The 27007-nt window shown below is 40.3% G+C and overlaps 1 protein-coding gene across 3 annotated transcripts in view; it reads right to left on the reverse strand.

Annotated features, from left to right (window-relative positions):
* The window catches only part of SPPL2A (signal peptide peptidase like 2A), a 53469-nt gene that overhangs the window by 11734 nt on the left and 14728 nt on the right, over positions 1–27007 (reverse strand). Inside the window, exons 5-16 of one of the 3 annotated variants that reach the window (XM_054041337.1) lie at positions 23711–23844; positions 16538–16689; positions 10064–10160; positions 8748–8849; positions 7078–7159; positions 6693–6767; positions 5525–5581; positions 5279–5332; positions 4749–4848; positions 2963–3040; positions 2445–2605; positions 66–99 (exon numbers count right to left, since the gene is read on the reverse strand). In XM_054041337.1, the coding sequence (XP_053897312.1) occupies positions 66–99; positions 2445–2605; positions 2963–3040; positions 4749–4848; positions 5279–5332; positions 5525–5581; positions 6693–6767; positions 7078–7159; positions 8748–8849; positions 10064–10160; positions 16538–16689; positions 23711–23844 (1126 nt within the window). The remainder of the gene's footprint in view (positions 1–65; positions 100–2444; positions 2606–2962; positions 3041–4748; positions 4849–5278; positions 5333–5524; positions 5582–6692; positions 6768–7077; positions 7160–8747; positions 8850–10063; positions 10161–16537; positions 16690–23710; positions 23845–27007) is intronic. The other 2 variants (XM_054041336.1, XM_054041338.1) reach the window with 2 other exon arrangements.

The raw sequence follows: 27007 nt of genomic DNA on the forward strand, positions 1-27007 counted from the left end.
AAGCAAAAGAAAAGAACGAATGAGCAGATTAATACAAATTGCACTAAAAGAAGACTATATCACACCTTGTAGCAAAGGCTTCCTGGAGGAGTCCAACACCTAAATGAAATTCACTCCATTATTACAGTCATATACAACAGGAACGTTTCAAGACAAATTAACAACAAAAGAATTATTTAGTGATAACAGCATCTAGAAAACCAGAGCTATTGTGTCAAATGACTAAGTATAGCTTACATTATACATTAATGACAAGATACTAGGCATCTTCTAAGGTCCCTTTGCCCTGTTGAAACAGTACAAAGGAACATTAAACTAGCTATAAAAGGGATGTTGAGGATTTTCTCAGTGTGGGAAAATCCTCACGGGCATAAAGCCTGTGCAGCAAGTACATCGGGGTCCCCCTCCATCCCAGTAAGGACTACTCCAGCTAATGTATTCCAGTGCTATTTCAGCCCCCGTGGCCTCAAGAGAAGGTTAGCCGAAAGATGGCTGTAAACACACCTGTAATGCACTGAGCATTAGCAACTGAAGATTTGGCCCCAATATATTTTTTAAAATAAAAGGTATGTAAAGAAACCATTGCTAGTTCAAAATACAGAATATGCATATACTGCAGGAAGTTAAACTATGCAATAAAGATCTGAGATATACAGGATTCTCTGAATCTGAAGATGCATTGAATAAGATCCTCTGAAAAAAATAAATTGGGTGAAATAAAGGCAAAGAAATCCTAAAACTGTACAGAAGAAATTGAGTAAATGTCTCATTAAGATCACACAGAATGTTTAAATCTCAGCCAAATCTCCAATACATAAATCAAGTTTTTTTTGTGTGCCAAACTTTGACCCAATAATAGAGCCAAGTTCAGAGCAGTTTTAATCCTTAAAAAAAAAAAAAAAAAAACAAACCCCACAGTTGAAAAAGCACATAAAATAATTACTATGGCAACATAAATATGAATTTTGTTAGAGGAAGTGTGAGAGAAAATTTTGGTAACTAAAAAACTAGAAGTTTTTAGACCAAACATACTAACAATTTAAGCGGGGAACATTATATTGTTCTCTCGGAATGAAGTTAACTATAACTCTCTACTCCCAGAGGCAACCTACGCAATTGGGCTTTGTACAAGGAACTCCACAGGAGTGGGGAGAGCAAGTACATACATAAGTATGTATTCAGGCTGGCCATGCAGTTTCTCCATAGCCTATTTCAGCCTATACATTAGAGTACTGAGCAAAATCCCGCCACACCGTCATGAGGCACTTCTACCCAGTGGATTTATGTGAGGAGATGTTACTTCTTCCCTCCCCCCAGCACCCAGAATATACACACCACGTTAAATGAAGCTGGTGTAGAATTATTGCTCTCTACATTGCAGACAGGCAATGTAGAGCTGACCTGGCATGGAAGTAACCTCTCTACATCTGGATGAGTGTCATCCAATATTAGCAACAACAACAAAAAATTCTTCCTGCTTTCCTTAACACAGCTATCTGAAAGTTAAGAGCAACTTCTCTTGCCATAAATCAATTGTTCTTGAAAACAGTGGTCCATAATCTGGCCGAGCTATCACACAACTCAGTGGAAGGAGATACAAAGACGGCTTTAAGACCCTTTAATTTCTCCCAGTATTCTTGGATTGTCCTACTGCTGAGCCAGTTCCCAGAATAAATCAGAGTAACATTAAGGCTCCTTTTATATATGCTAGCTGCCAACAGCTCCCAAGAGATTGCAGGGTCAGAGACATTCTCACCACCCAAGAAAGGATCAATTTAGGCAGGGGAAATCCTCAAAGTGCCAGTTTACAACTTCTTTGTGCTGTCACAGTAAGACAGAAGTTTTTGATTGTAATTGATATTTCTAAGCCCCCACTCACAAATGGTCACTTTGTTGCAGAATGGCATTTGTGATCATGACAGCATAAGACCAATGCAGAAAACATTAGAAATTAGTTTCTAAACTACTGGTCAAACCAACTCTAATATGTTTCCAATTTTTTTTCAAGTGTATTCTAGTACAAAACTATTGCAGCCTGGAAACTGGTTTCCAATTTAACATTTAAGTGCCATATTCAGTGTTCCAAATGATAACACTTTGCATCAAGATGATGGTTCAGAGACACTGAAGATAATACACATTCTGGCACAATTTCTATTGTATTCATGTGAAAAATGTCATCTGTTTTGATTTTTCATATTACTGGACTAAGCCAAATATCTGTATTTTCCTTTAAATCTTGTTCTATTAAGTTGACTTATAGACTAAAATATACTTAACTTCTACAAAAGGCTTCTTTATTATTTTGTTTTTAGAAACGCAATAAGCACTACTAATACAGATGTAAAGTGACTGACTACTAATATATTACCACATACTTACTTAAGGAAGAATACACACGAAGTTACAAAACTGTTTTGACTATCTGAATGTATTCTACTTACCTGATAGCTGCTACCTTGCCAAAACTTCTTCATCTCCTTGCGTCTCCAGGCAACAAGTGAACTGGTAATGAGTGTACACGGTACCAAATAGAGAAGGGCTGGCTGTCCCATCTTCATCAGTGCCAGAACAACAAAAGTCAACACCATGCCAACAGCATAAGCTATTAAAAAAAAATTCAGGACAGCTACTGAATAGTATACAGCACTACATCACTCAATGTATTACAGATATCCCTTGCATACAGGACTTAATACTATAGATATTACAGTATTTTCCATTTGATTATGTAAATGTGCAATAATAGTAATTTCAGTGCGCTTTAAATATTCATTGACGTTTTCAAGAGTACTGATTTCTATAACGATGCAACTCGGATACAGGCAAGTAAAACAAAATTAGAGATTAAAATATTGGCAGTATTCATTTTTGTAAAATTGAAGAAAATGATCTAGTAATCTCACAAAAGCAGCTTTCAGAAAAATACACTTTGCCAAAACACTGTATTAAAATTATTTACCTATGGTGCAGGAAACATAATATACAGAAGACGATCTTGTCTGAACATCAAATCTTCGACAATAGGCAACCAGGAGACCTAAAGAGAAAATATGGAGAAAGTATTTACTGGAAGAAGTTTAAGTTGCCATAATATGAATTTACATTCATACTTCCCATAACAACAACAATATGGAAGAAAACAGTTAACTATAAAATTGTAAGTTAAATACTGTGGACAGCTAGAAGACAATTAGTTTTATTTAAGAAACCTTAGGCCAGGTCTATACTAAGGCCTGGTCCACACTAAACCCCCACTTCGAACTAAGGTACGCAAATTCAGCTACGTTAATAACGTAGCTGAATTCAAAGTACCTTAGTTCGAACTTACCGCGGGTACAGACGTGGCAGGCAGGCTCCCACGTCGATGCCGCGTACGCCTCTCGCCGAGCTGGAGTACTGGCGTCGACAGCGAGCACTTCCGGGATCGATTTATCACGTCTAGACAAGACGCAATAAATCGATCCCAGAAGATCGATTGCTTACCGCCGGACCCGGAGATAAGTGTAGACCTACCCTTAAAAACTTACATCAACATAGCTACTGTGCTCAGGGGTGTAAAAAATCCACACTTGACTCCCGTAGCTATGTCGGCCTAACCCCAGAGCAGACACAGTTAGTTCCACAGAAGAATGCCTCTATTGACCTCGCTCCTGTTGCTCAGAAAACCTCCTTCCTTCACTGTACTCTGCATCTACTGTACAGAGTCACAGTGCCATGGCTATGATATAGCTATGCTGCTATAGCACCCGCAATGTAGACATGACTCTAGAATAAGCCTGTCTCCAAAGTCAATAACCCCATTTAAATGAGCTAATGTGCTTTGCACTTAATTAAATATAAGTGACAGATCTGCACTACACAGTGGTAACAAACACCCAAACTTTGCACGTATGGAGTGCCTTCCATCAAAGACTCTCAACACACTTTAATTAAATTTTGCCTCAGTACAGCAGAGAAAATTAACACTCATATTTTACAGATGAGAAAGTCAGAGGTTAAGTGATTTGCCCAAGGTTTCAAAGAAAGTCTATGGCGGAGCCAGATGCAGAACTCAGGTTTTCACAAGACAAGCATTCTAATCTTTTGTAAAGTGCTGTGAGATCTACTGATGAAGAGAGAGAATTATTATTATGATGTTGATTAAAAGGCAAATATATTTTCTCCTTCTATAAACACTGTAGAAATAATTTGGTTTATGTAGTATACATTGCTCTTTTAAAATGAGGATTTTGTATTGTACCATACATCATATAATTAGAAATTAAGTGATGATAATCCTTTGCCATGTTACATTTCCTGTAAAAACCAGCTTGATTTAAGATCACTGATCCTGATTATTATATTATTAATGGAACTATATTCTACAAATACAAGTGCCATGAAAATAATTTTATATATATATCTTCATCAGTAGATCTCACAGCACTTTACAGAAGATTAGAAGGCTTGTCTTGTGTGTGTGTGTGTGTGTGTGTGTATATACATATATATATACACACACACACACACACACAAAAATAAAAGCAGATTGTTTTACAAATCTTAAAATACTAATTGTACTTAGACTACAGAGTATTATAAAAATACAGATTGTTTTACAATGCATTTATATAGATCAAAAGCTAGAAATCAGTATTAAACTCTGGAGTAGGCCTGAAATATAGAAAATCCACTTTGAAACTCAGGTTATTATGAAAAAGGTTCACAGATAATTTTGTTTATAGTTGACAAAAACATTTCTTTACCTGGTACAATGATGTCTCCGAAACCCAGTAGTGAAAACGGCGTTCCACATAACGTCAGTGCAGAGTATTCAAGTCTAGGTACCCTAATAACGACTGGTAACTGTAAAACAATATTTTTAAATCCCACATAAATTCAATCTAAATCATATAATTTTTTTAAAGAAACATTAAAATTATATAAGAACTACTTATTCATCTAGTTTCTGAAAAACATCAAATTAGGAAGAACCTGAATTAAGCAAACAGGAACCAACAAACTGAGTGTTTAAAATGTGATTTTAAGATTTAGAGTAGAAAAAAAAGGATTTGCAATTTTACAGATCATATACATGAAAGAATTAAAAACAATGTAACCACAAGCAATGGGAATATTAGATATGCATTGTTATCCTGACTAGAAGCTATTGACCAACAATGATAACCAGGCCCTGAAGAGGACAATTTTGACAGTCAAGTTTTCCCCAAAAGAATAGCCTTTTCAGAGGATGCAATTTAAAGTCCAGTGAACATATCTGAAATACAATCCTTACTTTCTCATGGGGAGCTGAGCGTTCAGCAGGGCCTTCCACCAAGTTTCCATCATTCTAGGATCAAACCCAAGTCAACAGGTATTTAATACTTTAACAAAAGTAGCAAAAGCTGGCTATATTTTGTGAGAAAGTTATACCTAAAAGCTACTTGAATTTACTCACTTTCCATAGCTAATTCAGTTAGTGTTATATCCTGCACATGTGTATTCATATTATATTCATAATACAGAAAAAGACTATTCATACCTTTTCACTATTACCAAAAGGACCAGCTGCAACTTCAACCATTATACTTTCTCCATTCTGAAATTTAAGGTTATTTTTCAATTAGTGATTTAATACTTACTTAAGTATATAGTGTAACACTTCAATATTAAACATAGAATTGCTGCTTGCACCTCAACGTCCTATAATCCTCTTAATGTATTATTGTATGCAGGATTATTTTATCCAGGACATTATCCAGCAAACCCATTCAAAATGGAATGCACTGATCCAAAACAGAAGTTGTTCAAATTCCAGTGAAGTGTACAGATTAATGAAGTAAAGATTTATGCTTTTGTTTTGTATTAAAAACAGTCAGATCTAAACTGGCTACTAGAGTTTGTTTTCTAATGAAAGCAGCTAAAGTTGTTATTTAGCTGAAGAATGTGTCAGCAATTTACTCCTCTGCTATTGTAGACTTGGTCTTTCTACTTTGAAATGTGGGTACTTGCAAGTAATTTGTGCCACAGCACGTTAAAGAATCAGCATTCTACAAAGCACCAAAACCTCAACTGATACAGAAGGGTCTGAAAGCAAAAGATGGGGTACAGTAATGAAAGTCAGAATTTAGACAGGGTGCAGTAATAAAATTGAGAATTTGAAAAACAGCAGGCTGCTGTATGACTGACAGCATTTATTAGAATGTCAACTATAGCAAGTAAAAACAGAGCAGGCTTTTGGGGGCTGTAGCACAAAACAGATATACAATAATTTACTTTGTGATCCCATTTTTGAAGGATTAATGACCATCTTGAGACTAGTTCCCCCCATTATATCATTGCTCCTTACCTCCCTATTTCTACTATAATCCCTTTGGATGTATCTAGCGCTATTCATCCCCACTTCCTAGGCTGCATTTAGCTTGGATCCACCTTATTTTCGCTACATTGTTTCCATCCTTTCCCCTTTGTTTCTAAGTTTAAATTAATGAGACAAACATTCTTGTGCAACCTTTCATTAAGATGTTGGTAGACTGAGAAACTTAGGAGAAATCACTTAATAGACAAACTCTTGGGAGTAACAGACTTTGAGCGTCTAGAATGGTAGCCATGTCTGGACAATATTTAAATGCATAAAATTCAATGCATGAAATATAAAATGCATCAGCAGGCATTCATACCACAAATCTTTATCAAAACTATGGACCTACCTTGGTGATAAATGGAGTTATGAAGACGAAAAATACATCGTACAAAAGAAGAAGACCTAGAAGTATCACACATGACTGGCAAACAGAGAAGGAAACATTAAACACAAGTTTTCAAAGACTGCATGATAAATATCATTAATACATCAATATTTACTAAATGCCTATGGGTTATCTTTAACATTCTCTCATAAAATTTATGAAAACATTTTCTATTGGTAGTTTTAGTTTATGATTTATAAGAACAACATTCTATTGAGTCCTTTTGCTAACTTTAATGGTTTGGGAAAAAAGGAAACATTCTTTTTCATTCTTTAATTTACCTCCAGTTACTAGTATTTCTATGTGCATATCAACATGCTTTATTTAGGTAAACTGTTTACTGTACCTTAAAGTTGGGCATTTTCAGTGTTTTAATAAAGTTTAGGCAGAAAGCAACTCCCAAGATATCTTGTAAAATCCAAGCCCACCTACAAATAAAAAATGAACCTTCTTTACATTTTATTTTTCTATATTTTCAGAGTACTGCAGGTTTGTTTGGTCTTGTTGGAAGAAAAACCAAATTCTACAATCTTACAGCGAGATATTATAACGATGACTGGAGTCTAGTTTTTATACCTACTTATTGATGTTCATTAATGGAACATTATCTTAACTTATAAAAGTCACACTTCTAACTGTAAGTCTTTTATCTGCTATTATAACAGGTAATACTTAAGACGACTTTAATGGGAAAAGGAGCAAAAATATTCAGTTTTGTATATAGTCAGTTTCTTATTCGCCATGTATAAGCAATTAGGGTTCATTCCTGCAACTCCTTGGAAATGGGTAGGCTGCTATGCCTATGCTGAGCTTCAGTGGAAATCTGCAGGGCTGCAGCAGTCAACTCACTCAAAAGAAGTTTCAGGATTGGAATCTTTTTTACTAAGTTTCCCCAACTGTGTGAGGGAGAAGAAAGCTTTTAAAAAATAGGAAAATATGATTGTAAGCCCCACAAAAATGGCCAGGGGAACTCAGGTGCTAGGGCAGTACCCAAAACTACTTTGAACTTATTTTAAGAGATTTCAAGTTCACCGTGTCCATTTAAGGGCCTTAAATCATTGCAATGCCAGGAAGGTGAAGTACTGAGATCTATTTCCTTACTCATACTAAAATTAACTCAGGAATTCCTCATTTCCTTCCTCAATTAAGTCACTGGGAAAGCACTAATAGGTAGAATTTGTCTTTATAAACTGCAGCACTGAGCTTACGTGTAAACAATCCACTCTGCAATATGAAGATTATTTTCAGTAAGTTAGCTGTTAGGAAGCAATGTTAATTACAAAATAAAGAGACTTATTTCAAGATGGCCCATTTACACATGAGCAACCTCCTCTGATAGAATTGTCAGACTCCCCTGACCAGCATGCTGTAGAGTACATCAACTGCAAAGATGAACTGGATGGGAAGATACTGATGAAACAGCTGCCACCGCCCCTCACCCACGCACACTCTCCTTTCCCCCAAAAACCTCAGTTACATACACTAGTAGAGCTATACTTTGTGCCAACCTGTGGTATGCCAGCTCCTTTAGCTTTCCTTCTTTGAGGCTAAAATTAGCCTTATAGGTTGTTCTGCACAAGGTTTCAAGTCATCAGGATCAAGAGACTTGTTTTTAGTCGAGGATGGTAGTGGAAGACCTGTTCGCTTAGTCAGTCTTTTCCAAAAAAAGTAACATGTTCCTGTTTCTGCATCCTTCTTTCTTCTCCTTCTTTCAGTATTTATTCTTCCGTTAAGTAAGAAGGAATTATGATTCCCCCTTACACCACTATGAATTTCTTTATTTAGTAACTACAAATAACTATATAAACATGACTTGTATAGGTTTGTTTTAATTTTACCAGTTCTTTTCATTCATCTGTTTAAGTTTAGTAAAGTTTTATATACTTTTTAAAAATTAACAACAACAAAAACTTAAAAAGGACACTGTGCTGCAGGATTTTCTATATGGATAGGTGATTTATATATTTGAGTTATTGTCATGACATCTTACAAAGTTTTTCCAAAATCATCACATACCTATCTTCATTTCGAAACACTGCCCAAACAACAGCTGTTGCTATGCAGAATCCAGCAAGAAAAATAAGTCTCACTTCAATACTTTTGTTGCAACATGAAATCCTAAAAAATGAAATGACTAAATTAATTTGTCTTAAATACAAAAAAAGGCCTACAATATAACACAACAAATAAAATATACAGTTAAATTCAACAGAGGTGCTCACAAGGCACTCTCTCAGGGCCGGCTCCAGCAAAAAAAAGCCGCGATTGCAATCGCGACAGCAATTGGGGAGAAAAAGAAAAAAAAAAAAAGCCACGATCGGCGGCGGCAGGTCCTTCACTCCTCGAGGGAGTGAGGAACCTGCAGCCCCCGAATTGCTGCATGTGCCGCCCCTCTCCCTTGGCTACCCCAAGCACCTGCTTGTTAAGCTGGTGCCTGGAGCCGGCCCTGCACTCTCTCTATGAGGAGTCCTTCATTTTGAAAGTCACTCTGCCCACTTGCTCCGCCAGAGTCCAGATTTATTAACTTTGTAATCACACTGCAAAGCTCTCAACAGCCCAGGAGAAAACCAAAGGCATGGGTACCTATGGGCAATCCTTTGCTTGTTTTGCATTTTAGATTTATGGGATAGGCATCCAAAACACAGCTTGGATGACTTTCGGTATATTATAGAAACTTGGAGAAATAAAAAATATTTAACAGAACAGTGCAAATGAAGGACTGTTATGGCTTGAAATGTTCATGGAACATTTTTAACAGGTTAAAGAGAGAAAATTATAATTAAATGTAGTGCAAATGAGACTGGTGGAATAGGAAGAATGTGCAATCAGGCAGACTCATTTACATGCCATACATGCAGTTCCATGCTCACCACTAATTCCACAGCATGTCTGAAAACAGATGAGACCATATGACCATAACACACGGCTTGAAAAGTACATCTCAGACATTATAATTTAAACCCACCACTGCTGCCAAGAAAGCATAGGTGTGTTTGTTCAGCCATGGGTTTTGCAGGATCCCAGATTTCTTTATGCTAGTATTCCTTGCTGATACAGTAGTCCTAATGAAGTAAGTAAGGACTACTCAGGAACCATTACTTTAAAGTTTTGCATTTTTAAAGTTTTATTAAAAAGAGCCGCATCTCACCCCCTAGGCACCCTTACTTTGTGTTATAAATCTAAAATATTGAATACAGTACATAAGCAGCTGCAAGCTTAAAGCTTACAGTAGTTTCTCAAACCATTAGCACATTTCCTCCCAGCAGTTTTAGTAGCTACAGAAAAATATCCAAAACAAATAAACCATAAGAAGGTAAAGAGATGTACAATACCTGCATTGCCCAAATGATATTTTTCTAATTAGTGCAGAAAGACAGTTGTACAGGCTCATTGCAGATGCCAAGCAGAAAACTGATATTATTACATACACTAGAAGGAAGAAAAATGAAAAATAAATAAGTGACAAAATGTATACAACACAAAGATGCTCTGGCAGGAAGGAGCCAAGAGCTAGGAAATACCTGCGACAACAGTAACAGAATAGTGACATTACTCATGCCTCTTTAAGTCAAGATTGTATCAACAGGTTTTCAATAAAACAAATACTGAAACTTCAAAGGTCTGTACCATGCTGTAAAAATTCCTATCAACTAGAGACTTGAATTTTAACGTTTTAAACATCATTTTTAAAGGAAAGATAAAGTTCATGCTCACACATGGTTTTCTTTGCACCAATGCCACTAAGAAATAGAACAACCCCATCCTTGGAACATCAGAGCCTAGATTTGTAAACCTTGTGTGCACACTCCAGGACTCAACTTTTCTTGCAGCCATTTAGGAAAGCTGGGATTTCACAGGTGGAGGGGCTGAGCATAGGCACCTACTCTGTGGGTGCTCCAGGACTGGAGCACCCACAGAAAAAACACAGTGGGTGCTCAGCAACCACCGGTGGGCCCTGCCAATCAGCTCCTCCCCCTCACGCACAGCACCTCCCACCTGCTGCTGATCAGGTGTTCAGCGGCAGGCAGGAGGCAGTGGAAGGGGAGGGCGGGGCACACTCAGGGGAGGGGGCGGAATGGGGAGAAGCAGGGTGGGAAGAGGCAGGGCAGGGTGGGGCCTTGGGGGAAGGGGTAGAGTGTGGGTGTAGCCAGGGACAGAGCAGGGCTAGAGCACCCCACAGGAAATCAGAAAGTCGGCGCCTCTGGAGCTGAGGACTGAAAGTTATTCAGGTGGGTTCTTATGAGATAGGAAATTAAAGATACTCTATTTAACTAGGTATCTCTCATTTGGAAAAAACTGATGAACTAGAATATTGTACTAAAAATTGTGTGTTATTAATTCTGCGTTTCAAATTTTGAGAAGTCCCTAGAGTTTTGGAGAGGCAACAGAAAAATTGAAAAAGTGAACAAGCAAATAAGACATAATAATTATTTGTAGTTACACTGTTTCCCAGTCAGTCTTATCCTACCAAATGAAGGGTTCATGCCTGTTGCCATGGAAGTTAGTGGTGAAACTCCCACTTACTTCAATAAGAGCAGCTAAGAAAGTTAGACTTTGATAGAAATGGGTACTTCACAGACATGCCCAATAGTTGGATTAAACACTAAAGGACCTATTATGCTCTACCAAGCCTGTGCCCCTCCGAGCCCCTCAATGCCCACTGGCAGAGGGCCCACTATACTGTAACTCATAACTCATTTGGGGGCAGGGATAGCTCAGTGGTTTGAGCATTGGCCTGCTAAACCCAGGATTGTGAGTTCAATCCTTGAGGGGGCCACTTAGGGATCTGGGGCAAAATCAGTACTTGGTCCTGCTAGTGAAGGCAGGGGGCTGGACTTGATGACCTTTCAGGGTCCCTTCCAGTTCTAGGAGATGGGATATCTCAATAACAGGCCTGACACACTCACTATCCCCAACATACTGCCATCCTAGTGTTTCCAAAAGGCATCTTGTAAGATATTGTATGTAAACTGGCGATGCACTGGTCAGGAATTTCATTGCATGATGTATGTATGGGTTGTGTATGAAGAATTATGTATGCGTACTGAAAATATGTTCTTAAAACATATTTGAGAGACAGTGCATAAAACAAGCCTGCCCTGGACAAAGGAATGGGGATTTACCTGTCTGATCAGCAGAGGACAATGAAAGTACATGTATATATAACGCAAACAAAGCAATCAAGTTAAGCAGAAAACAGCTAAGTGAGCACACTGTGGGACAAAGACAATGGACTTTGAGGAAATACGAGGAGAGCAAAAAGACATTTTAGTTTTCCATCACTTAGGGAACAAAGGGGACAGCATCCTAGGATTCTGTAAAAATTGGCTCCTCCAGCCTGGGGAGCTAGAGATGCTGGTAACCTGATGCAAGTGAGAAAACTAAATAGGCAAAGATTGTAACTTGCAAAAAATGTAATTTTAGTCACTAGAAAGCATGGTTTGTTTTGTTTGTAACCATACCTGTCTCTTTTACTCTTGCTTAGTATCACTTAAATCACTCAACTTATTCTTAGTTTTACATAAACTATAAACCTCAATGCTGTTGTACTGAAGAAAGTGTGAATTTTCAGGTAAGCTAACAGGCGGATTTGTGCCCTGTCTCTTTGGAGGCAGCAAATTTAATAATTTCTGAGAGGGAGATGTCTCTGGGCAACTTAGGAACTTGGGGTTCACTGCTTGTTACCTGCAAGGCAATGTTTAGCCTGGCAGAATCTCAAGGAATTTGCTGGCAAGGCAGACAGCCTGGAGTGTCAGGGAGCTGACAAGAGTTTAGCACAACTCTCACTTGCTGAGGCAGAGAGTTAACACAGTGGCTTTCACTTCTGGGTGTCCTGAGCCAGGGCCACCCGGGGGGGGGGGGAGGGGGAAAGTGGGGCAATTCACCCCACAAGGGCCCCCCACAAGAATACAGTATTCTATGGTATTGCAACTTATTTTTTATGGAAGGGGCCCCTGAAATTGCTTTGCCCCAGGCCCCCTGAATCCTCTGGGCAGCCCGGTCCTGAGCAGAGCATCACAAAGACATCAGTGTGTAGAATAAGGATTTACACAATAGGTTTCTCATGAGTCAGTTACATATAACCAGGCTTAATATGCATATGATTTTCCTCAAAAGAATATTTATACCAAAATACACATGTATTAATCATGTAATTAACATTTAATATATTTTTAGACAGTGTTGCATGAATATTATTTATTCAAGCCTAAATGTGTGTTCTACTATGTACCTCAAAATAATTTCCTCTTATAGTACCATAAAAATGATCAAATACCAAAAAACCCTTCTTCCATTTAGACATCTCTGGGCCTTAACCTACAAGAATCAATGCACCTGTGCAACTTTACACATGGGTGAAGTTACCCAGGTGAATAATTGCTTGTGAATAGGTTCCATGGTTGTAATAGAAACCATTAAAATTCAAGAAATATAAGGTTAAGGTGGACACTCCCTCAATATACTATCTTATTTGTTTGTTTTTCCTCCACGCCCATCAGATAATTAGAGCATTTGCATCTGATTTGAATGTCCTGGTTTTTAAACCATTTAGGCCACAACATGAACCTGCTGAAGGAGTTCACTCCAACTATTGGAAGGATGTCAAATAAAACCCTCAAGAATGCCATCTAAATTCAGATATGTGGAAGGAATTTACCAAACAACCCAGAAGCCTAGAATAAAGACAGACCCAGAAGCAACCTATATTAGGTATTTTTATATAACAAATACACTAAGGTAGCAAAGACATGCACTCAAAAGCTGGAAGTGCCAGAATTATTATGGTTGCATGAGCAACCTTAATTCAGCCTCTTTGTAGATATGCATTATGATGCAGTCTTCAATTACACAATTATACCATTTTTTTCCTACAGAACCCCTGCCTCATTCAGCACACAGGATGGATAGTGCTCTCTGAATGGATAGCTATTCAATATTTATTTTTATCCTTGCCATTTAATATATGATCCTATATATTATTTACTGCACACCTTTCAAACCCTGCACTGTATATAGGGTTATTAGTTCCTTCACGGGTCTCTCTATGGTGCTTTCATCATATCATCTTAGCTCTTTACACACTAATTAATTTTAACCTCCCTGTGAGCTAAGGTGGTACTACCATCCCCATTTTGCACATGGCGAACTGAGGCACAACTATCAACAGCCATTGTCCAGCAAGGGAATTACAATTCAATGATTCACCTGCATAAGGCCACACTGCATAAGGGGAATTGCTCAACTTTGCTTGGAGACTCAGCAATGCCCACCAGAAATACCTGGACTTGTGTTCTCCAAGCACGTGGACTAAGGATATAAACAGAACACAAAGGCCAACGTCTCGGCCTTTCTCCTTCCCCCACCTATGCTGCAAGCAACAAGGACACTCAGAAACTGAAGACTCCAACAGAGGGGACTGGCCCAGGTTTCAAGAGTGAGATCTGTGTACTGTGAACTGCAATATCCAGTGGGGTGAGAAACTGATTAATCTAGGTCAGGGGTAGGCAACCTATGGCACGTGTGCCGAAGGCGGCATGCGAGCTGATTTTCAGTGGCGCTCACTCTGCCCGGGTCCTGGCCACCAGTCCAGGGGGCTCTGCATTTTAATTTCATTTTAAATGAAGCTTCTTATACATTTTTAAAACGTTATTTACTTTACATACAACAATAGTTTAGTTATATATTATAGACTTATAGAAAGAGACCTTCTAAAAATGTTAAAATGTATTACTGGCCCGCGAAACTTTAAATTAGAGTGAATAAATGAAGACTCGGCACACCACTTCTGAAAGGTTGCCGACCCCTGATCTAGATGTTACCCAGTCTAATAGGGTTGAGATTTTAGACTGCCTGCTTAGATTTTCTTTTCTTTTGGTATCTAACTCTTAGTTTTTAAGCGATTATAAGTGATAGGGAAAAAGTATCTTCTGTAGTCAATGTTTATCTTTACCAGTGAGTTTGCCTGAAGTGTTTGGTAAGGGTGTTTGCTCAGGTTTACAAAGGCTGGTGTATATCCACTTTCAATCGATGAAGTGGTGAACCAATTAATAAATCTGCACTGCTCATCTTGAGCAATGCAAGATGGTACATTCCTGAGGTACAAAGCTGGGGGAATTTGGCTGGTGCCTTTCTCTGTGTGATTCATGAGTGGCTCTAGGAGCATTCAAGCAATCTAGCTGGGTTTGGGGTCCACATGTGGTTGTGCTGAGTGATAACAGCACCTGGAGGGGTTTGCTGCTCGTTACTAGCAAAGCATTGTGAGAGACAGCCCATGCTGGAGAGTTAAGGGAGCACAGCGGTCCCACAGTCCCAGGCTGCACCCCAGAGATCCCATCACACCTAGAACCTAATTTTTCCAAGTACTTTGCATTTATAGTACTTAGTGTGTTCAGAAAAGAACTCCCATGGACTTCTGTTGCAGTTGTGAATACTCAGTACTTCTGCAAATCAGATCCCAGGAGTCTCAAGTTGGCAACCCAGAAAACCAGGAACACACAGTGGCCACCTATAGAAATTTTGGGCAAGACATTTCCCCAGCCCAGGAAGGATTAACGCCATGCCCAGAGTCTGTTCAGGCCCTTTCTTCAGGACACCATTTATTGGGTGCACTGATGATCTTCAGAAAACCACAAAATAAACCAATTCAACATAAATCCATCAGCTAACTTTCCCCTGACAAAGGGACTTTTTGCCAGATCATCTCTGCCCCTGGCAACTCTTCCTATAGGCCTCGGTAGTCCCACTGCTCTAGGGCCTGACATAGGAGCCAATCTCCTTCCTGTAGCTCCTCCAGCCTTTATAGGAATCAGGTATCCATCAGGCAATCACCTAATCCCTTCCCAGCTGGGTCTGAAATTATTTCTACCAGGTCCTGATGCTGTTCAAGGGGCTCTCCCTAAGAACAGAGCTGGCTGGCCTCAGGTTCCTGGCTGTAAAAGGGATAGACCACCCAGTTACACTCAATATCACACAGAACTCTGTGGCAGAGGCAGGAATAAAATCCAGTTCTCCAGGGCAGCATTCAACTGCCTTAATCACCAGACCATTCTTTCTCTTCCTGCTATCCCTTGCTTAATCACTATACCCCTTCCAGCTTCTGTAACAAATGAGGCAGGGATCCTGCAGACACCAGCTTCATTCACTACACAACCCACCGAATGAGGCAGGGAAAAAATAGTAGGGGATCACGCAAAAGTTTCCTTGGGATTGCATCATCTGGAAGATAACTATGTCATTGGTAGCATGTCCAACTCTGTCCAATTAGACCTGGTTTACTTAGGCCATTTGGCCCTACTACAAGGAGTCTGATGAAACTACAAATCCAAAGCGAGTTTAGATACAACTCATTAATGTAGGTAAGCAGTTGCTCCAAGTATTCAGCTACCATGTTCCCTCTACAAGGATGAGCAAGGGGTATCGTATGCTCTACTGTTTTTTTTTTTTTTAAACCATCAAGGCAAGGGACCGTCTCTCACATATACTTTATCCAAAATAACTATTGCCTTGGCAACCTTAATGGAGAAACAAATTGGCAGGTGGGGGGAGACATGGAGAGAGAGAGAGAGACATTGCCCCCTCTCCATTCTCTCCCCCCCCCGTTTTTTTTTTTTTTTTTAAATAAATAACTCACCTTACTCTGCTCCCTCAGTAAATTGAGGGGGGAGTTATTTAAAAAGAAAAAAGTTAGCTGAACTTTGACTCCGACTCTGAAATAAAACTAAATTCCATAAAAAACTTAACAATGGCATTCAAGGAGAAAATATATTTAAATAAGAAATCAAATGAGATTATATATTATTTCTTACCTAGCCATTTGTAGAAGAAATAAAGTAAGAGTAGCATGGCACAACAGATTACCACAAATATGATAACCGTTAGAGGGGTGAAAGTAACGTTTTCCTCTTTCTTTCTTCTTGTTTCTCTGTCTTCAGGGCTTACCACTGCCTTTAAATCCTCACTGTATAGACAAAAAAAATTTCAGTTATAGACGCTGAACGTGGACTTCAAAACAAAGTGCTTACCTTACGCCCAATTTTTGTTGTATTAAGATTTAAGTAGTCACTAGTGGCCCAATTCAGCAAGGTAATTAATCACATGCCTAACTTTAAGCATGTGAATAGAGCCACAGACTTCAAAAGCTTGGCATATGCTGAACTAACTTGCTGAAGCTGGTTTTGATTTGGAAAATAACCCACATAGCTGTAAGGGTAGATCAGGCAGAACATTAAAATTTGATAGCTGAAAAGAAAAAAACTTGAGTATTTATTCTGATCTTTCATAATGCTATTACTGCAGAAAAATACGAAGTTGAAAGAAAATGGTATACCAAATTCCCATCATATCCTTTGAAATTCTCCCCCAAGACTTTACTTTTCTATAGGGCCATGCTGTTGTTTCACAATAGGTCAGGATGAAATATTTAATTCCTTCTATTAATCTCTGTTTTTGAGAAAAGGGAGGGTCAAACTTTAAAGAAAATATTCCAACAAAAAAGTCCAAGTTAGCTCTAAAAGAACAGTCTTAAATGGAAGGAACCTCTCATGCCTTCTGTTTTAGAAGCCACTGGTCCAAACTCTGCTACCATCTGCATTAGTATAAAACCAGAGTAACAGCTAGTTTACACTTGAAATACTACAACAGCCCAGCTGCAGCTGTGCCGCTGTAGCGCTCAGTGTAGACACTACCTTTGCCAACAGGAAGGGTTCACCCGTCAATATACTACTGTCTAGACAGGGACTTGGACTGGCTTAAAAATCCACACCCCTGAGCGACAGTTCACACCCTAGCAACACATCTGGGTCAATCTAATTTTCTAGTGTAAAGCAGCCTCACTGATTTTAGTGGCGTTTTCCTGATTAAGTCAGCAGTGAATTTAGCCCAAGAACTCAAAACCACTGAAAATATATCTGTCACTGACAGGCACAAGATCTGGTAAGTGTTTTGGAACTTGTTCCATCTCATTAAGTGTCTGCAACAACATTATTGTCAGCAAAATCCAGTCAGTCAACCACCAGTTTTTCTGCCTCTACAGTCCATAATTAAACAGGGAGGGAAAGAGAAAGAAAGCAGTGTCATTAAAAGTAACATTTCTTCAAGGTTATAATACAAAGGTGCTCCATATTTACCCCTTACCAGAAGAAATAATTACACTGAAACTGTTGAAGTGTTGCACCAAACAAAACAACTAAAACCCTTTAACCATACAGGCAAACTACCTCTCTCATGGTATGGGCACTTGTGAAATTTTCCCTGTCAGACATCACACTCCCCCCAATCCCAAGGCCAATGTATCTACAAATGCTGACATGCTGAAAAGGCAATAGTTATCTTACAAAATCAACAGGAAAAAGAATTTCCTAGGTGTATTACATACTTCCTGTGAGGACTGGTTTTAAGTTAGTGGTTTACAAATCTGGAGAAGCATATTTTCAAGATGTGCCGATTTTAACATGTTTCTTAAAGACACATTAGCTTCATAGGTTTCCCAATAAATGAAGTGACACCTCATACACCTGTACCCCGATATAATGCGGTCGTCGGGAGCCAAAAATTCTTACTGCGTTCTAGGTGAAACTGCGCTATATCAAACTCACTTTGATCCACCGGAGTGTGCAGCCCCTCCCCCACCCCCCAGCACTGATTTACTGCGTTATATTTGAATTTGTGTTATATCAGGGTAGAGTTGTATTTTATTGGATTTTTGACACTTTGAATATAGTCTGAGTCCTGCATACAACATGTGGCTCCACCGCCCCCCCAAAAAAAGCTGTTTCCACTTTCTATTTCCCCAGCCTCTCTCAGGGGAAAATCCACACTCCTGAGAGACATAGCTATGCCAACCTAACCCCCGACATACAGTACTAGGTTGACAGGCACCCCTAACTGCCACCCTTTTCCCCCAAAAGGAAATTAGTCCCCCCCTTACCTTTTTGTGGGCCTTGCCCTAATCCTGCAGGAAGCCCTCATTCAAGCCCCTTTCAAATCCTTTTCTTAGGGTGTGTCTTCACTACCGGCCAGATCGGTGGACAGCGATCTATCCCTGAGCGCTCTCCTGTCGACTCCTGTACTCCAGCTCAGCGAGAGCCGCAGGCAGAGTCGGCGGGGGAGCAGCAGCAGTCGACTCACCATAGTGAAGTCACCACGGTAAGTCGATCTAAGTACATCGACTTCAGCTACATTATTCGTGTAGCCTAAGTTGCGTAACTTAGATCGAATCCCCCCCAAGTGTAGACCAGGCCTCAGTGTCAGAGAATTCCCTCTGCTCATATATGGGCCACCTCCAAAGGGAATCCCCAGCCTGCTGTGGATGTGGCTTTCCGCCTCTGCCTTTAAAAAGGCTGGCTTGTAGAGCTCAGCTGGCTAAGTGTGGGAGCCAGATGCACTGGACCAGCAGACAGGGAAGAATGCCTCCCCGGATAGTGGTATCTCATCAAATTGAGGGGCAGTGGCTCTCCTTGGCAGCTACCCTGAAGAAAGAAGATGGGGCACAGGCCAGCCAGTCACCCCCAGCAGCCTGTAGTGGGGAAAGGGTTGTCAAGGCCCCTCCTCTCAAGAAGACTCCCAGGGGGACAGAAGCAGTTTAAAGGATGGGTGTAGTGTGGGATTGAGGGGACAGAAGTTTGGAGGGTTAGGGGAGTAAGTGACTGCAGGATCTGGAAAAGGCTCAGGTCAGCAAGTACCTAGTGAGGTGCTCAGAGTGGACAGGAAGAAGCCAGGGCAGAGGAGTGGAGGGGGCTGAAAGAGGAGGGTGTGGGAGAGCACAAACTGTAGAGTAAGTAGGAGTTGGGGCAGAAGCAGGGGAGGATAGCAGAGATATTAAAATATGTAAACAAAAATCCAGTTATAGTTTATTTGGCAACATAATCGTCTAACTGGTAACTCAATTCCATTTACAGAGCTATCCTTTCTCCAAGAACTGTGTCACATCACAGTTATTCTTAAATGTGGCTAAAAACCCCACCCAGATAGGCAGATAAGGGAAACCCCCAATGTTACTGATATGGAAGTATATGCCAAAGAGGAACAAGAGGCACATGGGCTGGTGTATGCCACAAGCCTCTGCTTAGGAAGATTTCTGAAGAGAGAAGTAAAAAAAGGCTGCTGATGGCCAGTTTCTCTTTTGTCTCCAATGACAGCAGTATCTAGTGACTTTCTCCCCATGTAGAGACACTAACTACACATTTTACTTCCAGAGAGAGACCCACTCTCTCCCAGGAAACACTGCCTTGCATACCTGTTTCCCAGAAGCATTCATCCCCAACTCCTAGATAAATGACTGCTCTCTCCATGAAAGACAAGCACTGTCCACACTCTCTCAATGTTTCTGCTCTCCCACCTGCGGGCTTCCATTTTTCAGACAAGTCTTTACACAAAGCCACCAACATCTGCTATATGCATACTCCCTTCAATGGGATACTATTTCGTCCCACTCTAAAAAGGAACAGCAGGGGGGAATGATTTCTCTCAGTCCGATTCTAACAAAAGAGAAAAACTTCAGCCAATTCTCTTCCACCACAGACCCAGGGGTATATGCCCATCTTAGCCTAATGCTCTCCGCCTAAACTCTGAGATAGAGTATGGAAGACCTGAGATCTGGTTTATGCTTCCAGCTGTATAGGATATGGACTCATCAACTGATAAGATTGGATTTAAACTGAGCCCAAGTGAAGAAGTGATTGAAGAGGGGGGAAAAAACTGAAGGAAAAACCCCACTAAGCCATACTGAATTAATTCATAGATTCTAGGGCTGGAAGGGACCTCGCAAGGTCATAGAGTCCAGTCCCCTGCCCTCATGGCAGGACCAAATACTGTCTATACCATCCCTGATAGACATTTATCTAACCTACTCTTAAATATCTCCAGAGATGGAGATTCCACACCCTCCCTAGGCAGTTTATTCCAGTGTTTAACCACCCTGACAGTTAGGAACTTTTTCCTAATGTCCAACCTAAACCTCCCTTGCTGCAGTTTAAGCCCATTGCTTCTTGTTCTATCCTTAGAGGCTAAGATGAACAAGTTTTCTCCCTCCTCCTTTCAGGTTTTAGATACCTGAAAACTGCTATCATGTCCCCTCTCAGTCTTCTCTTTTCGAAACTAAACAAACCCCATTCTTTCAGCCTTCCTTCATAGGTCATGTTCTCTAGACCTTTAATCATTCTTGTTGCTCTTCTCTGTACCGTCTCCAATTTCTCCACATCTTTCTTGAAATGCGGTGCCCAGAACTGGACACAATACTCCAGTTCAGGCCTAACCAGTGCAGAGTAGAGCGGAAGAATGACTTCTCGTGTCTTGCTCACAACGCACCCGTTAATGCATCCCAGAATCTTGTTTGATTTTTTTGCAACAGCATCACACTGTTGATTCATATTTAGCTTGCGGTCCACTATAACCTCTAGATCCCTTTCTGCTGTACTCCTTCCTAGTGTGAAACTGATTGTTCCTTCCTAAGTGGAGCACTTTGCATTTGTCTTTATTAAACTTCATCCTGTTTACTTCAGACCATTTCTCCAATTTGTCCAGATCATTTTGAATTATGACCCTATCCTCCAAAGCAGTTGCAATCCCTCCCAGTTTGGTATCATCTGCAAACTTAATAAGTGTACTTTCTATGCCAATATCAAAGTCGTTGATGAAGATATTGAACAGAGCCAGTCCCAAAACAGACCCATGCGGAACCCCACTTGTTATACCTTTCCAGCAGGATTGGGAACCATTAATAATTACTCTCTGAGTATGGTAATCCAGCCAGTTATGCACCCACCTTATAGTAGCCCCTTCTAAATTGTATTTTCCTAGTTTATCAATAAGAATATCATGGAAGACCGTATCAAATGCCTTACTAAAATCTAGGTATACCACATCATCCGCTTCTCCCTTATCCACAAGACTCGTTATCCTATCAAAGAAAGCGATCAGATTGATTTGACATGATTTGTTCTTTACAAATCCATGCTGGCTATTCCCTATCACCTTACCACCTTCCAAGTGTTTGCAGATGATTTCTTTAATTACTTGTTCCATTATCTTCCCTGGCACAGAAGTTAAACTAACTGGTCTGTAGTTTCCTGGGTTGTTTTTATTTCCCTTTTTATAGACAGGCACTATATGTTTATTTTCAGCATGAAGTAAACACACATTCATAGATTAAAAACCAGAAGGGACCACCATGATCATCTGCTCTCACCTCCTGCATAACACAGGCCATAGAACTCCCCCAAACTAATTCCTATTTGAAGTAGAACATATTCTTTTAAGAAAACATCCAATCTTGTTTTTAAAGATGCCCATGATGGGTAACCTTCCACAATTATTGGTTAAGTTGTTAGTGGTTAATTACCATCACTGTTAAAAAAATTGTGCCTTATTTAGAGCCTGAATGTGTGCAGCCTCAGCATCCAGCTATTAGATCTTGTTATACCTTGGTCTGTGAGACCAAAGAGCCCTCTATTATCAATCTTTGATCCCCATGCAGGTACTTATTAGATGGTAATCAAGCTTAACCTTCTCTTTGTTAAGATAGACTCTAAGAGCTCAGTCTGCTTATCGCTATAAGGCACATTTTCCAATCCTTTAATCATTCTCTTGGCTCTTCTCTGAATCCTTCCCAGTTTATCCACACCCCTCTTGAATTATAGAGGCCAGAACTGAACACAGTATTCCAGCAACAATTACACCAGTGCTAAAGGCAGGTAATGTAACCTCCTTACTCCTGCTTGAGATTTCTGTTTTATACAGACAAGGATCACATTAGCTCGTTTGGCCAGTGTCACCATCAATGTAGGGGCTTTGTTTAAGAAAAGGCTTCCTACTACACTCTGAATACCTACTGGGTTTCCCCTCTGTAAAAACAGAATAATTTTTACTGCAGTTAGATAGATGAAGTTTTTGTAGTTACTCACAAAGGTTAATATGAAGTTTCTGTTTGTCTTTTCAAATTTCCTAGTATTCTTACATTTTCTTCACAGAAACACATAATTAATTACCTCCTTCCCCTGCATGGGGATTTGGCCAGCTGTGACAAATCAAAACACTTATTCACACCCTATCCTGTACATGAACAGGATTTAAAAGACTATTCAAATTTTATTTTCCTCCACCTTCAGTTACACAGCAAATTTTCCCCTTTGAAGCATGAATTGCTATCCTAGTTTCCTTTGAAGTATTTATTGTCAACTTACACATGCTTTATGCCTCATTTCTAGATATACGAGGTTAGCACCATTTAATGGACTCTCAAGATTATGCAGAATGTTATTTATTAATGCCTAATGCAGTTTTTAAAAAAATATAAACTGACATGCCAGCCTTTCTTGATGGCGAGCAATGAATGTAGATGAAATTGTGGTGATCAGGTGTCATAACAGTATGGGGATATTCTTACATTGGCTTATTCTCTCTACTGGCTTTCACTTTCAATGTCATTAATTTATTTGCTAGATTTATGCCTTTTAGTAGTTCAGGACTTCTCTCTTTTTTAACTTAGCCCAATTCTTTAGTGTGGGAATCATCATTTTTTTTTTAAAGAACTGGATAGGACTTTATCCTGCCAGTGTTCCTGGGAGAGCGCTACATTAGGTGAATTATATTTTTGAAGTGAAAGAGATAAAAAGCTAAAGCCAATATCTAAAAGTGGCAGATTACTTAATGTCCTATGCATGTATATAGTCCCCATTGCCATGTGTATCTGAGCACCTCCCAATCTTTAATGTATTTATTCTCACAAAACCTCTGAAGTAGAGAAGTACTACTATCCCCATTCTACAAATGGAGAACCTAGCCACAGGGAGACCATGATTGCCCAAGGTCTCACAGGAAATCTGTGGCAGAACAGGGATTGAACCTCAGTCTCCCAAACCTCAGGCTGATGCCCCAACAACTGGACCATCCATCCTTCCTCTCATATCCATTACCACTACCACCAGATATTTAGATCTGCATTTTACATTGCTTAATAGATTATATGGTTTAATGGAACTTACAGCTCTGATACTCCACTCCAGTAGCCTCCCAGCGCCACAGTGAGCACAGCAATTAGAAAGATGACAACCATACTGTAGTCAAACTCTGGCAAAGATGGTGAATAGAGTGCCACATTAATCCTAGCTCCAAGGGCCTGAAAAATGATAAATGTATCAGTTACATATAACAGCATAGGCTCTTTATGACAGGCAGAGTATCCAGTGCTTATCCCGTTTTAAAAAATCAGATGTTATCTTCACCTTCTGCTGCAAACTGGGTCAGTGTGTCAATTTTACCTACCTACTATGTATGAAGATGTACTCTACGTGACAGATATGACAAACAGAGATATAACTTGGGGTCTATTGTAGCAACTTTATAAATGTTATCTGCATTTTTGTGAGTTAGACCTCAGAAGCATGAAAACATCAAAGACTTTTTATTAAGACACACTAAACAATATGAGGTCTATAGAATATTTATAGACCTTTGTATCAGTAAGTTACGTGTATATGTGTGTTCCTGGCTCTATGCTTGGGTTTCCTGTGAAATCTGGAATCACTAGAGAGTGGTAAATGCAAAAATCACTTGAGGTGGTTAATGCAGTGCTGAAATAGATACCCAGCTGCTGAAGCTTCACACCCTACATATTTTCTGTGCAATGTTTATGTCTGAAAATAAGTGTACAGTTCTCTGTGAAACCTGTCTGATAACTGGTAACTCTGTCATTGTTCCTGGAGAGAGTTAACAGCAGGTGCTGAGCTACATCCGACTTTCTGGGATAATCACAGTGTATTTCAGGAAGACTAGAGCCTACATCTCTGTTCTGATGGGAGACAGACGATGGCCCTGACCCGAGAGAAGTAATGGCTAGAGGCTTAAGATCTGAAGGAGCATCCCTAGAAGAATCCAGAAAGTGGGTAAGCGGATTATCCTGATGGGCCACAGGTTGCCCACCACTGCCTTAGATGCTTTCACCCAAATAGACAGAGAGGACTATAAATATTATAAACTACGTAAAAAAGCCTAATTGTGAAAGTTTAACTGACCTCCCCTGGCCTAAAATCATGGTTAGTAGACAAAAGCCCTAGAAAATTGTGTTTAGCGGGGAAAATGGCAGACCATTAGCCAATGCTCAGCCTGGGATTGATAGAAAACTTAATAGGGATGGTACTGAATCATAGAGCCTGGATTGGGCCCAAGCAGAGACCCATACTCAAAGGGGAGGACCTGCTCCAAGGCAGAGAGGCCACCTCAGAGGAAATCCTGGGGCAGATGCAGAAAAGCAATGTCATCTGTGACAAACTGCACGGGATTTCCTAATCCGACTACTGAGACCCAGTGCAGTCCTGCAAAGCCATCCTGCACTCCAACCTTACAGTTAATTGGGTAACTCAATCTCCAGAGGGAGCGAGTTCAGTGGAACGGTTCACCTGTTCCATATGACGTGCATGCTGACGTGCATACACCTCAAATCACTGCACCCATGTCCTGCTGACCCTCCTTGGTGCAGATCCATCTGGTTCCCAGTGGGAAAGGAAGGTGAAAATTAATGGAAAGACATTCTGAGCCCACCAGGACCATAATTAAAACCCAAGTAGTGAAAGCCCCTGAAACACTGAAAGGTTGTGAAATCTGGTTTAGAATTCCTGGTGTAAAAGCCTCCACTCTCCCTGCAGCACAGATTTCTGGAAGGGTCAGGAGCGCTGGCTATAGGTGTATGAAAGGATACTATTTTTGGTCTGCTTCTTGGAAATGACACTAATTTGCAAACAAAGCCCACTCCCCTTCTCCTTGTAAAAGCTCCAGGCCTGTATCAGGTGCTGACAGATATCTGTAATCATGCAGATAAGGGTGTCAGTGACTATGCAAGTGGAGGGTCTGAGAGGGGGGTGTCAATTAACTCCTAACTGTAACATACAGGAAGCCCCATTAAGCTCAAATCACCTTCTCAGCACAGCCAAACAAATACCTGATACTAGGAGGTGGGGAGAGTGACAGTCAAGGTAAATTCTCTGAGACCTGGAGCCCATGCGAGGGGGATCATTCTCTGCCCATCCATACAAGGGACCCTCAGACAGAACAGTGGTGGCTACGTCTTCAGCTGAAAGTGGGGACACTGAGGCAGCTAGAGCACTGCCAAAACTATGTCACCCACTCAAGTAAAGTGTAAAACAGCTGCCTGGGATATTGCAGAGGTTACTACAGCCAGGACCTGGGAGGGGGAATTTTCTTTCCAGAGTCTGAGACTGCCCAATGATCTGTGAAAATGTAAGTGCTCTGAGCAAGGTGGAGGAGAAAACACTGCTCGCCTCATCTTGGTGTAGGAACAAAAGGCCAGCCCAGTGGAGTGAGGAATCAAATCAATACTCTTCCTCCTCCCCCGCCAGAGAATGAGGTTATACTACAGGACTCCCCTGGCCTGATTTTTGAGGCAGATAAATGAATTTGGCTATGGGGGAGGATTGAAGATACCCTTGCCCACGACCTGGGATCCCTTGGCTGTTAAAAGCAGCATGTGGTTAAGAGCCACTTCACACGGAGCCAGATCTAATGTAGTTCCCCCTTCCCTCCAAAGAATTGCTTCCTAGGCTATGCCAAGAAAGTATGGGTGGGGAAAATCCCCAACCCATCATGGGAGCAGCTGACACTTTGAGGAACAAAGGGTTAGCATCTTCACTCCCTGAAAGCTTCATGGGAGCTGGAAGTGCGAGGACCAAGTCTCAAGTTCTCACCCAAAGGTTTTGGGGTGACCAGGGCAAGCAGGAGTGCATGAAAGCTCCCCCTGCAGATCCATCCCATAGGTTCTAAAGAGAGAAAATACATGGGATGGTCATCAAATGGTGCCATACAGATCTGTGAATCATGCATGCCTGCTTGTTGTGAGAATGTTTATTATATAAGTAGGTGAAACATGAAATTGTAAGAGGTCATGGCAGACATACCATCCAGGAAATACACCTGTGTGTCCTGCTAAGATTCTGGTCGGGCACCCTAGCAACCCTCTCTCTATGGTCATATCTGTCCCATCTCCCCCAACATAGGCATAACTTTGAGACTATTTTTTCAACTTTAAAAATGTTATCTACATTTTTGAGAGCCAGACTTGGAAGCATTAAAATTTCAAAAACTATTATACTGAGATGTTCCAAATGACATAGGTCTATGAATATTTTAAAAACTTTTGTATCAATAAGTGTGATATGTTCCTGGTTCAGTTTCCCATAGGAGACTCAGAGACCGTTTTGAGGCAATTGGCAGCGGGCATGGGAGGGCATAAAGGTTACAGCGTCTGAAATCTACATACTAGTTCACTA

The sequence above is a fragment of the Malaclemys terrapin genome, chromosome 10 (genome assembly GCF_027887155.1).
Source record: "Malaclemys terrapin pileata isolate rMalTer1 chromosome 10, rMalTer1.hap1, whole genome shotgun sequence".
In the NCBI taxonomy this organism is placed as follows: domain Eukaryota; kingdom Metazoa; phylum Chordata; order Testudines; family Emydidae; genus Malaclemys; species Malaclemys terrapin.